The 17500-nt window shown below is 35.0% G+C and overlaps 2 protein-coding genes across 4 annotated transcripts in view; one reads left to right on the plus strand and one right to left on the minus strand.

Annotated features, from left to right (window-relative positions):
- Window positions 1–145: 145 nt before the first annotated feature.
- Window positions 146–10392, plus strand: LOC125658097 (uncharacterized). Its single transcript, XM_048889214.2, has 9 exons — window positions 146–608; window positions 2699–2793; window positions 4736–4808; window positions 5116–5246; window positions 5537–5600; window positions 5853–5950; window positions 6440–6547; window positions 6678–6824; window positions 7392–10392. The coding sequence occupies exons 1-9, from the start codon at window positions 521–523 to the stop codon at window positions 7485–7487; spliced, it is 900 nt and encodes a 299-aa protein (XP_048745171.1). The 5' UTR covers window positions 146–520; the 3' UTR covers window positions 7488–10392.
- A 1571-nt stretch (window positions 10393–11963) lies between these two features.
- LOC125658084 (calpain-5-like) overlaps window positions 11964–17500 on the minus strand; it is a 69282-nt gene continuing 63745 nt past the window's right edge. For all 3 annotated transcript variants that reach the window (XM_048889177.2, XM_048889179.2, XM_048889181.2), the window contains exon 13: window positions 11964–17469. In XM_048889177.2, coding sequence (XP_048745134.2) covers window positions 17290–17469 — 180 coding nt within the window. In that variant the 3' untranslated portion in view covers window positions 11964–17289. The remainder of the gene's footprint in view (window positions 17470–17500) is intronic.

Consider the following 17500-nt stretch of genomic DNA (forward strand, 5'->3'; position numbering starts at 1 on the left):
TCATTGTAAAGTCCTCGATCTGATACTGATCACAAAGCTAGAAAACAATGGAGTGTCAACGTGTGTAGGTAACGTGGCCGTCATCGCTTTAACTTACAGAATAGACTGATGACAGATAGAGGTTTAGGGGATATTGTTAAGATCTAAGATATTAAGCAGAGACGAGATTCAAATAGAGAAATATGTCTTTATACTCTAGGGAACCTGAAGGGAGAGAGACAGACACCATCTCTAAAGTAGGACGCTGAAATAAACTTCTATTCCTTTCTTCTTAATTTCTAATCCATACCATAGTTACCATTAATTGAGTCGTATTAAGGAGGTTTAGAGAGTGCATGGTTTTGCGGTATGTGACGGTTTCCAATGGGAGCCTTATGTTATCTCTTCTGACAGATCTATCTGAAGATCTCCCGGGTGTTTAGTAACCATTCACACAAACACTAGCGACCACTTCGTCTCTAAGTCTGCCAGCGGGAAGACACGGTTTAGGGGGATGGAGTGATTTGTGCACATCATCAAAATGATGACGGAAACGAAAACCCCGGATACGGCCAGAAGCTTTACGATTACATATACCCCTCGAGTGTCAAAAACTGGAGGGATTCTGGGTATGGACTTGGTTAAATATTTACTTTATAATTGTTTGGTACTATCGTTTTTCCGCATAACTATTTTATTTGATATCAATATTCTGTTACACATTAAAGTAAAGTTTATCAATTAACATCTTTGTCTATAACAATATCCTTGAAATCATTCTCTTTTTAAAAGATAAATTACATTAATTGTCCAATATACGATTTTGCAAAACGTATACTTCATTAATTCAAGTATTTCTAAATGTATTTAATGAAAGCATGTTTTGTACATTCTAGAACAGTAAATATCTAAAATTGAAAATTCAGACAAACGTTTGAAAAAATACATCTACATGCAAAGTATTTACAGAATTTGTGACGTTTTTTAAGTCTAACTGCAGCCCCCACCCCCACCCCATCGCGTGTCAAAAAACAAAAATCGATTTTCTTCGTGACTATTTATTTAGAAATACAGGTATTGGATTGTTGATTGATGAAGACATTCTTATGAGATTTAGAAAACTGATTAGTCGTATAAATGACAATAATACTGACATATCCTAGGCTACTTCTGTACGATCTAAAATTTCATAAATACAAATTTTCGTACGTCGGACCTTCGTATATATTTTGGGGAATTTGTTTACATTCTCGTGGACAAACTTTATATAAGTAGATACACTTAAATTTGAAGGAAGAGGTTGTTCTTTGGCCATAAATTGCGAAATAAAAAACACGCATTTGTTTATTCAGTTCTCGTACTATGCCCAGCAACTTGACTTAGGCTGACTTTGAGTCGGGTTTTGTACACGGAGACTTCGATATGTTTATCGTCCTATATGTTCCTGCCAAAGGCTAATTTCTTTTCTCTTTTATGAAAGATATTTTTCAAAATTAACTTTTAATAATTAAAAAAAAATCACACATTTTTGTACCTATGATATATTTATGCACTCTGTTAATCCCTTGATTATAATTATAGATCCAGGCATTTCTCTCTCTCAATAGTTTCGTATTAGCAACATGGCACATACTATGTTTCTGTTGTATTATGTAACTATATTTTTATGTTAGACTATTCAATGTAAATCATTAAACCTCCTTGACTCTATGATGGAGGACAAAGATCATGATCTGACCTCAAATATATTGGAGGGAGTGGGTCTACCTCTCTATTCTTCCACCACCTCTCTCCATCTTTTATTTCACTGAAAAAGGATACCCCCCCCCCCCTCTGTAGGATACAACCCTCCCTCTGTTAATTTCAAACAGAAGTGAAGACTCCTGTAACTCCCATCTGTATCCGGCGTTAGGGGTGAGGTGGGGGTGGGGGTTAACCATCTGTATCCGGCGTCAGGGGTGAGGTGGGGGGGTTAACCATCTGTATCCGGCGTCAGGGGTGAGGTGAGGTGGGGGTTAACCATCTGTATCCGGCGTCAGGGGTGAGGTGAGGTGGGGGTTAACCATCTGTATCCGGCGTCAGGGGTGAGGTGGGGTGGGGGTTAATCATCTGTATCCGGCGTCAGGGGTGAGGTGGGGGGTGGGGGGTTAACCATCTGTATCCGGCGTCAGGGGTGAGGTGGGGGGTGGGGGTTAACCATCTGTATCCGGCGTCAGGGGTGAGGTGAGGTGGGGGTTAACCATCTGTATCCGGCGTCAGGGGTGAGGTGGGGTGGGGGTTAATCATCTGTATCCGGCGTCAGGGGTGAGGTGGGGGTGGGGGTTAACCATCTGTATCCGGCGTCAGGGGTGAGGTGGGGTGGGGGTTAAAGCATTCTACTGACGATCAACCACCAGGATCCAACATAATGTAAAATAACTAGTTCGAGGAAAAAATTGATTATTATCTATCTTATCTTGGAGACGCTCGTTAAAATCGGTGACTACCCCCCCCCCCCTCTCTTATTTGGTATGTCATAGATACAATAAATAATTTTCGTCAAATCTTACAAGTAATTTCCAATACTTGTCATAGAAAGTTTTGGATTTGCTAGCTGTTATAGGTTAAAGACAATTTTATTCTACACAAAACATAGCAATGCTAAAATACCGGTAACTTCACGTGGGCTCATATGAAATTACGAGTGTGTGTAACTTTATTTGGTCTCTTGTTAATGTAGCTCAACTGTGCATGAGATGTGGAGGATACAGCGCCTCTAATCACGACTACTGCATTCAGTGTGTGGAGAATCTTAAAAAGACATGTTGTCATAATGTAAGTAATGTGTATATAGTAAATCTCCCTAGTTCTCATGATTGCTGCGATCTTTTTATGGTAAAGGGAATGTGGGAAATATACAGCTCTAAACAATCTGACAATGGACTCCCAGCACCACCCCCGTCTTCCTCTGGAGTTTAGTTAGTCTCGTAGATTCCCTGTAGATCTATGTGAGGTATGACGTGTAGAGTAAATCTACAGTCACATGTGATAACTCTTGATTTAAATTCAATAAATCTTAATTTATATACAATAAATCTTGATTTTAATTAAATAAGATTTTCAAAATTTATCGAATACACATCAAGATTTATCGAATATATATCAAGATTTATTGAATATATATCAAGATTTATTGAATATTTATTAAGATTTATTGAATATATATCAAGATTTATTGAATATTTATTAAGATTTATTGAATACATATCAAGATTTATTGCATACATATCAAGATTTATTGAATATATATCTAGATTTATTGAATATATATCAAGATTTATGAATAAATATCAAGATTTTAGCATATACTTGTAAATAAGAAGATTATCAAAGATATATCAAGATTGATTGAATATAGATAAAGATTTATGGAATTTAGATCAATATCATCGCATATGAATAACAAGATTATCAAATATAAATCGAGATTTTTAAAAATATAGAATACACATTTAGGTATATCGAATATATATCAAGATTTATGGAATATAAATTGAGATTTATTGCATATAAACCAAGATTTATCGATATAAATTTTACATATAAATCAAGATTTGTGTATATAATATCGCAACTTTTTACACGCCTTGGTCAGGTACATTTACGTATTTCAAGTGCTGTCCTTATGTGACGTTTTGATAAGTCAGTTTTAGTGATAATAATAAAGGATCCCGTGGCAAAATAAGAGAGTGGCCACAGTGAAACTGACTTTGGTATTCATGTGATGTCATAGGTTCTTGCGCATGATAGAAATATATCTGGATAAAATTTAAAAAGGTAAACTATTGATACCGAAAAAGTTTATATTTTCTATAGATAATCAATTATCTATAGAAAATATATTATCTATGATTTTAAAAAAAAATTGTTAAGCGCAAAATCCCATACGCTGTTATTTCTCTACTTTATGTATATCATAATACAATGACTTCCCTAATGTCCACAATTAATTGACACAGATGTATAAATTAGCAGTTGCTTTTTTTTTTTTTTTTTTTTAGAAATTTGATGACATTAAAAATTTGTCATTTTAACAAGTTTTTATCTATTTTTGTTATTCTGTTTAACAAAAATGTGCAATTTTTTTTATGTTGACATATACTTCTATTTATGTATGTCTGACATCTTTAATGGGGGTAACAACCTACACATTTTCTTTGGTGATTAATTAAATTAAACTATACGGGGTGGAAATTAATACAGTATTTCCATTTTGAAGATAAGTCACATGAAGTTGGAGCTGCCCGGTGCCATGCGGTGCGACGTGGAATGAACCAGCTTCACTCAAATAATGCATATGTCGACACGTTACCCTATCCCCAATGCAGTCCCGATCTCTCGACAATAGAGCATACATTCGTTCCACCAACGTGCTCCAAAATATGAGAGTGGCAAAACATCCCTATGGCAAAAATAAACCGTTTTACGAATTCGATGCTTGTTGAATTCGAGCAACAACAAATTCCAACGGGGGAATATTCGTTATTGAAGTAGTCTTAATGATGGCTAGCTCTAACTTTTACTGTGTATTTTCTGTTAATTGTTAAAAATTAAACGTATATATATTTAAATGACATCAAAATATTGCCTAAAATTGGAGGTTGTGTTTCTTTTGAGTGTCAGTATATAACACATCACGGCGTGTAGATCTGTTTGGAATTCCATGCTGGTCTGGGTGGGAGGGAGTCTAATGTCAGGTGCTTGTTCCCCTTTTCAGAGAAATTATGACATAAAACGGAAGCCGGAAAAAAGAAGAGAAAACAGAAAAGATGACAAGAAAGACCACAAAAGTAAGGCTGTCAAAATCCTCATTCTGATGTTTTAAAGTAGATCTATCTAGTGATAATAAAGAGGGTTACTCTATGTAGATCTATCTAGTGATAATAAAGAGGGTTGTTCTATGTAGATCTATCTAGTGATAATAAAGAGGGTTGTTCTATGTAGATCTATCTAGTGATAATAAAGAGGGTTGTTCTATGTAGATCTATCTAGTGATATTAAAGAGGGTTGTTTTATGTAGATCTATCTAGTGATAATAAAGAGGGTTGTTCTATGTAGATCTATCTAGTGATAATAAAGAGGGTTATTCGTATTTAGGCAGATTCTGTATTGGGTGCAAAATGTCTGACGTCGGGACAGCCGGAACTCTCTGTTTAATCTGTGTGGCCAAGAGAAGAGAGAAAGAAAGGCAGAAGAACATACACCGACAGGACTACAGGGACGGCAATGTAGGGTTAACCTTAAAAGTTTACACTTCGATTTGACGTTAATCTATCACCCCATTTAAACTTTTAAGTGATTTTTCCTCCGTATTCAAGGGTTGTTATTTCTTAAATCCTTAGTCATTCATTGACCTCCGATATCAAAAGCCAACTCATCAATCTCATCATTTTCGTCGCCTCTTATTTATTGGTATTGTCCTATGAAATGTTTGATAAAATAACACAGAACAGATTGCAATTTTATTGTACACAAACAGGTTTAATTCAAAATGTTTTACGGGTCTATTTTATTTAAGTTTGGGACTGGAGACCTCATCAAATCCTACTCAGCGCCTCCCAAAAACGATTCATGGAAAAAAGGTTTGTTATCATATTTTCACCTTGCCCTTAACGGAAACCAGTGTTACTCAATAAACAAACTGAAAATCACATGGTTCGGTTTTGTGGACTTAAATATCAAATGGTTTGGGAGAAGAATATATTAGTGTGTTCATGTCGCAGTTGAAGACCTGTCGTTCTATATGTTACTCAAGATATATGTATAACTTGAAAATATTGTAAATCACCTATTTGTGTAATTTTGTGAATTCACAGTCTTATAAATATTTGCAGACTGGCGCTGTAATGTGTGCCTACAGCGGGTACGACCTGAGAAAAAACCCACCTGTTATGGCTGCGAAATTAAGCAGATGTTGCTGGCCAGGAAACAGGTCGCCTTCTCAACCATTAACAAAGTTTATATATACAATTGTAACATTTCCCTTAATAAAGTTTATATATCCACTTATAACATTTCCCTTAATAAAGTTTATATATCCACTTATAACATTTCCCTTAATAAAGTTTATATATCCAATTATAACATTTCCCTTAACAAAGTTTATATATCCACTTATAACATTTCCCTTAATAAAGTTTATATATCCACTTATAACATTTCCCTTAACAAAGTTTATATATCCACTTAAAACATTTCCCTTAATAAAGTTTATATATCCACTTTTGACATTTCTCTCAATACGTTTATTTACCCGCTTATAACATTTCCCTTAATAACGTTTATATATCCGCTTATAACTTTTCTTTTGCAGAAACGTTAAAATTCTATTATACAATACCTATCATTTGAAAGTTCCTTCAACTTTTTAACGATTTTTTCCACACATTTTATATGTAATTGTCTTTCTCCATTTTCTTAGAATGTAGATGAAATGCAAAGAGAACTTTACCGTTATAGACACGAGGCTGTTGGTGTCAAGGATGAATTTGTCTCCTTCGAACCACAGGATGGCGACAACGCTAAATGGGTAAGATAAATCTGTTTTCTTTTAGATATCTTTGCAAGTCCATTTATATCTATAAATTTGATCCTTGGAAGTGTTTGATTTGTACAAAAATCATTCGTAAACACATTAGTTGCTCGTGTACCTTTTCAAGGAAATTTCATTCCAAGCCAGAAAAAAGTCCTTGGAGGAAATAAAGAAATCCGTTGGTCAAATGTCTCCCTCCAGACGACAAGACGCTGACACCCAGAGAGAGGTCAAACAATACATCGATGAACTGATTACCATTTGCCAAAATCACGTAATTCTAAATTATTCACGTACCATTCTAAATTATTCACGATTGTTCTAAAAAAGTAAAATTTACACGAACTATGAATTGACTTCTATATGAAAAGAGAAAAAAGAAATTTTGTTGTAAACTCGATTGCTGGTGTCCTATCTCATATTTTTATCTTATCAAAGTACCGGTGGTACATGTAATCATATTGCAGATTTTATTTGAGAAAATGAAATATCTTAAATTACTTATAACCGAGAATTCATTACAACTATTGTAACTTGGTTCCTTATATATGTTTTGGTTACGAAGTTTTATGGCTTAGAGATATGACAGGCCAATCCTAAATCATTCCTTACAACCGAAATTTCAATTGAGTTCCTTATAAACGAGTTTCGCTGTAAACATGTACATTTGGACAATTATCGGATGATCGAGTTTAACTGCATACAGTTTCATTTAGAACTGATTGTACACCATTAATTCCTTTAGAATGGTTAGATAAATTGTATTTATGTATTAATTTTCACCTTTGTTAACATTTGAAACTTGTTATCCTTATGTTCTATATGAACAATTCTATTCTAGTATGAGAGCAAAATACAAAAGTCCTCAGAAAATCAGAAGTCAGTAGTGGATGAATCGGATCAGAATTCAGTAACGGATGAATCGGATCCAAAATAGGAACGCTCTGCAGTACCAGACTATAATAGAAGAAGCCGAGTACAAACAACGGAATCACGTGGCATTTAAAAAAAAAATGTACATTGTACTTTGTTGTAGATTTGCATACCAGCATATTATATTTATTCATAGAAAATAAGTTACCTGTGTAAAATTCATAAATTCCTTTTTTCCCCTTTTAGCTCAAGTGCGTTTTCTGATCAAGATTTGTCCGTTGTCGGCGGGGTTATAAACTTTTCCCAATTTCATCTTCTCCAGAACCAAACTTGTCAGCAGGCATCCATGGGTGAAAAGGATTCAATTTTATTTAAATGAAGGGGCAAGGGTAATCAAGAAAAGGCAACAACTAGAGAGAGTAATTTAAATATCTTCTTCTTAAGAACCACTGGACCAAAAAAGACGAAACTGAGGATGACAATGAAGATTTACGTTTGTCTAAACCATGACCCCCAGGGGTAGGGTGGGGCTACAGTAGGGGGTTAAAGTTTTATATGGGGACATAGGAAAAATCTTTAAAAATCTTCTCAATAACAACAAGGCTATACTGAATATTGTTTAACGGGACGTATCGAGAATATTTCACTCATATGGAGATGTCACCACTTCCGGGGAAGGGCTGCAAAATTTAGGCCTATGCTCGGCGCTTATGGCCATTGAGCAGGGAGGGATCTTTATCGTGCCACACCTGCTGTGACACGGGACCTCGGTTTTTGCGGTCTCATCCGAAGGAACGCCCCATTTAGTCGCCTCCTACGAAAAGCAAGGGGGTACTGAGGACCTATTCTGACTCGAATCCCCATGGGATTAACAAGGCTGCAAGCATCGTTAGGATGTGCAAATTCAAATTTGTTCAATTTGTGGCCCTCAGGGGTAGGGTAGGGCCACAATATAGGAATCAAAGTTTTACACTTTGGAATAAATAGTACTGAAGCAAAGTCGTAATCGAGATCAAAATATCCCTTCGTTCCCTGTAGTGACGTTGTGATAACTTTTGGTTTCACATTCGTCATTCCCTTAGGTTCTCGGAGGTCACGTGATACCTGGGTACTATATAAGCCGAGACAATCAGGATTGACGGCCGGGGTGAAAGGTAGACAGGAAAGCATACAATGGCGTAGCTTCCATTGAGGCAAACGAGGCAGCTGCCTCGGTAAAAAAACAAAACAAAAACCAAACACCTTTTACGTTGTTAAAATGTCGATAGCTTCTGACCCCCTGCCTCGGTAATATTCGAACCCAAGCTACGACTATGGCATAAGGTTTTGTAAGTATAAACTGAATAAAGTCTTACGTGCCTGAAATAGGCTTTCGAAACTTTGAGTATATAAATATATACTGTTTAGCTGACTTGTAAACTGAAGTGAAGCTAGAGCGCTTTAGTCCCCGACATGCGCGTGCAGTTTAGTCCTTGAAAAGCGCATACGCTTAAGACCCTGATAAGTGCGTGCGCTACAGAGAAACGAAGTGATTATTATGTAAATACTTGTAATTTAAATCTGTGATTGAGAAATATGTTTTGCTGATCTATTCAGGTAGAATAGCCGAATCCCAGAACGAACCCAGAAACGTTACAGTACAAAGTTTTTGCAAATCTTTTCATGAACCACTAGGCTATGATTAGTCATGATGATAGCCAAACATCCTTAGGCAATACGCAAGATCGCGTTTTCTGTCTTGGTTTTAAATTTTACTTTCCCCTTTCAAAGTCTTGCGAGACTCAGAGTTTGCGAGAATTTGGGCATGTTGGTAAATAATACCAGTTCTGCAACTTTTGTCGTGATCGATTCACCCGATTTTAACAATGGCGCACTGTCATTGCATTGCAGTAGACTGTAGTTAATGATTCAAGAAAGAAATATAATACGCAGAAATATCCACAACTGATATATTCTAATGGAAATGTGGATTTTTTCCCACTGCTGTCAGCCAGGAAATTCCCAAAGCTGAGAAGAGCTTGCGTCAAAATATATAGCTTCGCGAGCTAAATTCAGAAGTTCATTTTTCCTGTATCTAGACGCTTTTACACACCCTTCATCTAAAAATGCTTTTAATTGTGGAAAGCACGTGGAGGTTAAATCGTCTTCCGATGCCATGTTTTGAATAAACAAAAAATGCCCAAGGTCGACACGCTTTTCCGGACTTCTTTACAAGAGAGTTCCACTAACTCGGTATTTACATCTTGCGTATTCAGATTTCAGTTTATTCAAATCATGGCCCTGGAAGTTGGGGATCAGATTTTTACACTGAAATATATGGGATACATGTACATTTGTATATATATTTATATCTTTTTCTCAAGACCAGCATGCAGGGATATTTTCATGAAATAGAAGTTTTATCCAAATCTGAGACTATGGGTGCCTTTCAGAATGTTTTTGATCTGTACAGAGAATTGCTCTTAATATGCACATCCTCAGGTACTGCATATTCAAGTACCTTAAAATCATTGGGGGGAGGGGGGCCTCAATAAAGGATCTCAGTTTTATATAACAATTAGATACAGGAAAAAATATTCTCAAGAGCAACACAGGCAGGATTAGTCACATCAATAATTGCAAGTTTGATCAAATCAATGCCCTAGGGGTAGGTTTGGGCCACAGTTTTACCCTGTTTGGTTAGGGTGGGGTAATAAAATGGGGTCAAAAGTTTGCATGGGAATGAGAATGGTGAAAATCTTTTTTGATGAAGAATAGCAGGGCCAAGGTGACTCAGGTGAGCATAGTGGCCCATGGGCCTCGTTTCATTCTCAGTGTAACTTGTCTGATCAAATAAATCACAGAAATTCACTGTATGTTTATTGAACTATATGGAATGTTTTTGACGCTTAAGGCTGATCAAATCATTTGATCACCACTGAACCATAGGCTACCTAAACAAATGATTAATAAAAAAAAATGTGAAACTGTCCATTGTTTGCTTATTTATTAGGGTGAAACCCTAGGTTAGTGCCATTCAGTGATCAGCCCATGTGTCTTTCCACCCAAACACTTTTCCAGACTTTTTGGGCAATTCCTGCAGCTATCAATTTCAAAATTTATATGTGAACTTTTATCTATGGGTTACAATTTGAGATTGGGCTTTTTTGACGTATATTTTAAAGAAATATGGACCTTGAACTTAGCAAATTTCAGAGATTTGAAAGTTTTCCAGACTTTTTTAGCCATCCCTGCAGCTATTGAATTGAAAAATTTATACATCAATAGGTTACAGATAAGTTTGGGTTTGTTGATCCGAGTTATTTTGGAGAGATTTATGGACCTTGAATCTAGCAAATGATGCCACAATTGGGGCCCTTTTGAAATGCTTGCCATCCCAATATCTGGTTTCAATTTAACATGTATACATATCAAAATTTCAAACTCATGTGATTTTTCCTGCGTTTAGATAAATTCATCTTCGCTAGCCAAGGGTTTCTCTTTACTGAGTGGGTGGTGATACAGAGAAACACTGTGGAGCGTCACCCTTGGCTATATGGTTGATAAAGAAAATTAAAATCTGTCAAAAATCTTGTGAAGTTTTGTTATTGCTGTTGAGTAGTTTTTAGGACTTGCAAACACACCTTTTGAAATGCTTGCCATCCCAATATCTGGTTTCAATTTAACATGTATACATATCAAAATTTCAAACTCCTGTGATTTTTTCCTGCGTTTAGATAAATTCATCTTCGCTAGCCAAGGGTTTCTCTTTACTGAGTGGGTGGTGATACAGAGAAACACTGTGGAGCGTCACCCTTGGCTATATGGTTGATAAAGAAAATTAAAATCTGTCAAAAATCTTGTGAAGTTTTGTTATTGCTGTTGAGTAGTTTTTAGGACTTGCAAACACAGTAACTCCTGCTTCATCACTTGGCTCTTCTACTGCAATTGGGTTCGGTCATTGTTCATCAATATTCTTCAAACAATTAAAAGCATCTTCAATTATTTGAGTTTATATTAATTTGGCATTTCATACATGGGGCCACTCGTTGATCAGCAGAGGTGGTTAGCAGAATTACACAAGAAGTGCAAGCAATATCCGATCTTTTCCATGTTCTGATAAAATTTCCAGTGAAGACTATTGGGGCATGCAGAAAGATCTTTAAATCTGACTGACAAGTGAGGTTCACAGGGATTTCACAGATATCTTAATCAAAGAAAGGTACTAACAACAAGTACACGTTTATCAGTTGCTTTGTGTGTTTGTTAGTGAACTGATTTAGCACATTTAAAAATAGACAGGATGATTTCTACTATGTAGGTGATCAGGTTCATTTTGATTTTCAAGGTGAAATGAAAAAGTCAAGGTCGCTAGAGCTGGCAAAATCTAAAGTTCTGATGTACTAGATTTCGAACACATTTTGTATCAGATTTCATCAACTCTTACATCAATACCACCTTACATAATGTCATGGTATCTTAAAAACTATAGCTGCACCCTCTCCAAATCCTGAACTCCTGGTGCAGGCCAGCGGTTCTGTGTGATTAAGAAAAACAATTCTAAAATACAAAATTTTAATATTTACTATGAAAAGCATAATAAACCATAAAAAACATACCCTGCATTATATAGAAAAACACCACAACTATAATATATATAATGCACTAACCAGCCAAGGGCTAAAATAAAGATAAGTGATTTAGCTGTATATAAAATTAACTATAAATAATATTAATTAATGTCTTTTGTGTTTGAAATAAAATACATCAAGTTTGCAAAAGCATTAAAAACAGTTCTTCATCACAGATTACATTGCTCACCCGAGTCATCTTGTGCTTTTGAAACAAATCTCATACAACCTTGGGCCCCCTCCCTGTGACCCAAATAAAAATCTCCTACAACCTTGGGCCCCCTCCCTGTGACCCAAATAAAAATCTCCTACAACCTTGGGCCCCCTCCCTGTGACCCAAATAAAAGAGGATCTGTAGTTGGACAACTGTACAGGAAATTAGGATACTTACAATTTGTTTTCATAAACTAACAGCCTTATTATTGTTGAGAAGATATATTTCTCCCACGTGTTACATATTATAAGTTTATACCCTCCTTATTTTGGCCCCACTCTTACCTAAGGGGCTATAATTTAAAGACACTAGATACTTATGAAAGTCAGCTCCTGAGCACAACTGTGCAGGATGCTACAACTAAGTATTACTGATCCCATTGGTTCAAACATATCACACATCTAAATGATAATAATAATCTTTATTTTTAAAGTCGGATATACATAAACAACAATGAACATTAGCTAAATACTAGTGATTTACCGACTTGCACAAATGTTTGCACTAGGGGGCCTTTGAGTGGGAGGAAATCAGAGTACCTGGAGGAGACCCACGTATCCGAGTGGATGGGCGACCACCATACCCTCTCACATACAACCACTGTCGATCACGGGGATCGAACTCTGGCGGGTTGCAGCAGTGAGAAGCGAGTGCGTTAACCACTACGCTACCCAGACACCAAAATTCTATTACTGAACCCTATCCAGTTGAAAAACTTTGTGTCAATTCAAATTTTGAAAGGGTTTTGTAGGGACTATATTTAGTGGCGGAAGGATTGATTAATCAAAAAGTTCTAAATCTGCATGATATTACAATTTCTGTTTGAATTAATTTACTAAAAATTTTGTATAAAAATTCAGTATTTTCGCCATTAGTTTAAAAAATTTGGTCTCCAACCCCCACTTTTTGAAGTTCCATTTTAAATTTTAAGACAAGACCTTGAAAATTATGTGAAATTTTAGAAAATGGCATTACTCCCAATATGTCCTTGTAAACTCTCAAATTTGATATCATGAAATTTTTCGTATCTCAAGTGCAAAAAGGTCATTTATTTCCATTACTAGTACTAAACTTTTTTTAAAATCTGTAGTGTTGGAAGACATAATTATGTATCTATTCTATGTAATGATTGATTTGTGTTGCTTATGTTGTGTTGACACCAACAGACAAATCAAGTTTAACTGAATAAATTTTCAATGCAAAAAGGTCATGTTTAGAACACTGTAGCTCTATAACAAGCGTTGCGACCCCAGTTTTTCTTTTTAATTTCCTAATTCTCCTTCAATGTAGAAATCAAAAATACAGTCCCCCCAAAAATTGACATTACTCCAAATCTCAGATGCGAACCTCTTTAAGAAATTAACATGCTTTATGAAAAGTATGCTGGTGTGAAGTGTTGCAAATCATATCCTCAAGTATTTTCCAAAATGAAATTTATTTTTTACATTAACATTCTGCTTTCATTTCTGTCGGAATTTTCTGCCGTTAAAATAGACATACTATATTTATAAAGAATCATCTGCTAATTGTTCACAATGGCAGCACATATTCATGAGAAAATGGTTATCACTACAGTTTGTGAAGATGTCAAAGACAAAAAAAACCAGTGGAAATATATATATTTGCATATAATTGTCACAATTGCATGTTCTTTTTATTGAATAAACATTTTATACTTAAAATAAAAACCACAGGTTTATATAAAAATAAAGGACTTTACATTCCTGTTTAAACCCCCCTCTATATCATGGGAATCATGAAATTTGTATCATTTAAAACAACATATAATGAAAACCACATCATAGATCTGCAATTTTCTGTTCAATGATTCTATAGTTTTAAATGGCCCCACCTTGTATTCACTATTTCCTGCCCCTAATCCCCAGGAAAGTCTGGCCCTTTATTTTTATAAATTATCCCCATTTATCCAAAGATATCTTCCTTTGCTTTTTGACTGAAATTGGACATAAAATCTATTGTTAACGTTTATTTAAAGAAAGATAAACTTGGATTAGCATTTGTAAACTATAGTTTACAACCGTTAAATATAGTTTACAGTCGATAAACCTAGTTTATCAACTGTGAAACTATGTTTAGCTCATTTTTGTGAATTTGGCGTGCCACATATATAATTTTAATGTCCAACTGAAATACAAAATATCATGCATCAGAGAAACCAGAGAAATGCTGAAAAATCAGATCTTAATTGTGGTACTATTTAACATGTGGACATGGAGTCAAACTACAAATTACACACAACCATGTAATAATATAATTATAAATTTGATACATTGAGTATTTAGTATTCAAAATATATACAACATCTATAACGAACCTAATCTATAATGAATCTAATCTATAACGAACCTAATCTATCTATAACGAACCTAATCTACAACAAATCTTAACAACAAATACATGTAACAACTGCTGATTAGTCTGAGGTGGTCAAAATTAAGCCTCATTTAGAATTGTCCCTTACCATTCTAATACTCTAACAAACTAGCATGTCAGAAAAAGCTTTATTATTCGCCCTCTGTCTTGCCCTGTGTGTGAAGGGCTCGCGCGGTAATACACAATTTCCAAGTTCCCATTGTTGTTTCCCTTTGTTGAGCTCTTACATATGACAGGATGTACAAATATTTCTGCCCACAAAATAGCCCAAGCAAACAATTGAAATTCACCATCTATTTTTGTCAGAAGTATCGACATTGTATAAAAGGTTATAAATAATTTAATGGCTTAATTCAAACAATTTCTTCTTGATATTGTCAGTTTAATGTATACCACTGGCTGATATAAACAAAATTCAAGTTTTAACCTTTACAATTTTTTGTATTTGTGCAAATAAATGCACAAGCCCAGTCAAAGTACCCTGTGATATCCACAATGTAGGAACAACCAGCGGAGACGATATTACATTTGTCTCAACCAATCAGAAGCCACAGCTTCCATTTCTCTGTAATATGTTACAGCTTCACAGCCACAAAATAAATATATATATGCCCTGGACACCCCTCCCCTCAAGATTGGTAAAAATACATCCTAAGCTTCCCTCAAGATTGGTAAAAATACATCCCTTCCCTCAAGATTGGTAAAAATACATATTTTTGCCCATTTTTATGTAGTTCATAATGTTGACCCCCTAGAGAATAAATTGGATCCAACCACCCCAGGAGGAAATTGTCTTAGGTCTTTTACTACAAAACATACATGTACAAGTGATACAGTAAATATCTACAAGAGGTACAATAATATATATATATATATAGGCAAAATATATTGATATCATTTATAAATTCAGATACTGTAAATGTGAAAATTTACTCAATATCACAATGTAATCTTACAATAACACAAATGAATACTGTATAGGAAAAGTTCTGCCCATTTCACCCTCACCCTGAAATTGGGCAAATTTAGAATTACTCATTACCATAAAGTAGACTAGTAATATATGGTTTGGAGTGAATTCAAATTGGGATGAAATCGTTTTCCAATGCATCTTGGTGTGAATTAAACACAAGGCAAAAATTTCCTGATAAACAGTATGTGTTATTTTTGAGATGTTGATTGTGCTCCCTGCTCTGTGTAAATTACTACAGCATCCACAATTCACTGTTAAACAGAATTTTCTAATATGCAGGTAAAATCACACACAGTTTGAACACTTAGTACTTAAACGCCTATCATCCCATTTACTATGGAGTTTGAACACAATCAGGCAGTTATTTCATTCTTACCCTTTACAATACAAATCTGTCAACATTACACCAATACTAACTAAAAGCATAGAGCATATATTTCACCTCACCACTGAAATCTCTGAGGGGACAGATCCAATATAATTCATTGTCCCAAAATAATTAGATATTTGAATATTTTTACTAAATTGCTGGTATTTCTCTATTTTTTCTTATTATTACTGTGATTTTATCAAATGTCATGGATTTGTCATGTCAAAAACTACAGTTTCGTTAATATCAAACTTTGTGGACGGCTATGTGCTTTCTTTATGTCATTGATCACTGGATTTCATGGCCTAGTACAACCATGAAAACAAACTTGACATTCAATGAAAAATGATGAAAGTGCATGTATATTGTATTAAATCATTCACAGTACATGTATAAGGTATTAATCTAACAAAATAACTTATAAATAAATCTTTTACTAATGACATATGTTATTGGTGGGGGGAAACGCAATCAAGTATATATATACATCACAATGAAGCAGATCTCTTCAGAAATATCATGAAATCTTGCACCATATTATTGCATAGAAATCTTGTGAGTAAGCCTGAAATGACTACAACAAATACATCACCAAGCAATATTTAACTGACAAAGTAATAATTATAGTCCAATCATTCTTGTTGTGAACAAGTTTGACTGTAAAACACAGGTAAAGGAACACATTATTTCACACGCCTCTGTACTTGTCTCTTCAGAAAAGTTGTACATCATTATGAATACTAGACAACTGATCATCTGGGGCCCCAGCATTACGGTTGTTTAGCCACAAAATCTACAGGAGCATGAATCAAAATAACACATCATCATGTCATGCAAACCAAGTGTCATCATCGACCTTCATCTTTACTTATCAACCTAAATATGAAGTTTTCCTCTGACCCTTTGTTTTCTGGATGTGAAATCTGTAAGTGAAAGTTGCCAAAAGGAACATCTCACCTCTAAGAAAGTGAAGGAGAGAAAAGAATGTGATTCCTACGGGGCTACCACATCTTTGATGTAGTCTGCCCTGATGATTGATTTAAAAGTGTGCATGCAACATCCAAAAAATATGTGAACTTTGGGCACCAGGTGAAAAAACAATATATCATAACACATTCTTATGAAATTATCCATTGCAAGGGAACATAAAACATTTTGAGAACCAAAAAACATGCAAATGGATTTCCCAAAACCCTTTGCCTGAAAAATTTCAACAAAAGCAATAGCTAAATTCTGTCACCTCTTGACATAAAAAATAGATAACATGCACTACTGAAAAATTCCCACTTGACTTCCTTTTTTTTTCTAAACAGCTAAAAAGTTCCTGCTTTGTGTAATCTTTACGTATAATTTTCCTGGTTTTTTCTCTCCATTTTTGCCCCTTCCCACAAGTTCCACTGTTTGGACATTGTCATTGAAATCAGCAGTACTTGTGAATACATGCTTTCCCAGATAGGAGTCTTTTATGACATTGCTATTCCAAATCTGTGAAAAGAAAACAATTTCATGGACAATT

The sequence above is a fragment of the Ostrea edulis genome, chromosome 9, assembly GCF_947568905.1.
Source record: "Ostrea edulis chromosome 9, xbOstEdul1.1, whole genome shotgun sequence".
Classification (NCBI taxonomy): domain Eukaryota; kingdom Metazoa; phylum Mollusca; class Bivalvia; order Ostreida; family Ostreidae; genus Ostrea; species Ostrea edulis.

What these genes read in the sequence shown, in the direction of transcription:
- LOC125658097 (XM_048889214.2), top strand. Translation starts at nt 521, where the DNA reads ATGATGACGGAAACGAAAACCCCGGATACGGCCAGAAGCTTTACGATT. An exon ending in TGACAAGAAAGACCACAAAA is followed by an intron (nt 4,809 to 5,115) that starts GTAAGGCTGTCA and finishes ATTCGTATTTAG; the next exon opens with GCAGATTCTGTATTGGGTGC. An exon ending in AGGACTACAGGGACGGCAAT is followed by an intron (nt 5,247 to 5,536) that starts GTAGGGTTAACC and finishes ATTTTATTTAAG; the next exon opens with TTTGGGACTGGAGACCTCAT.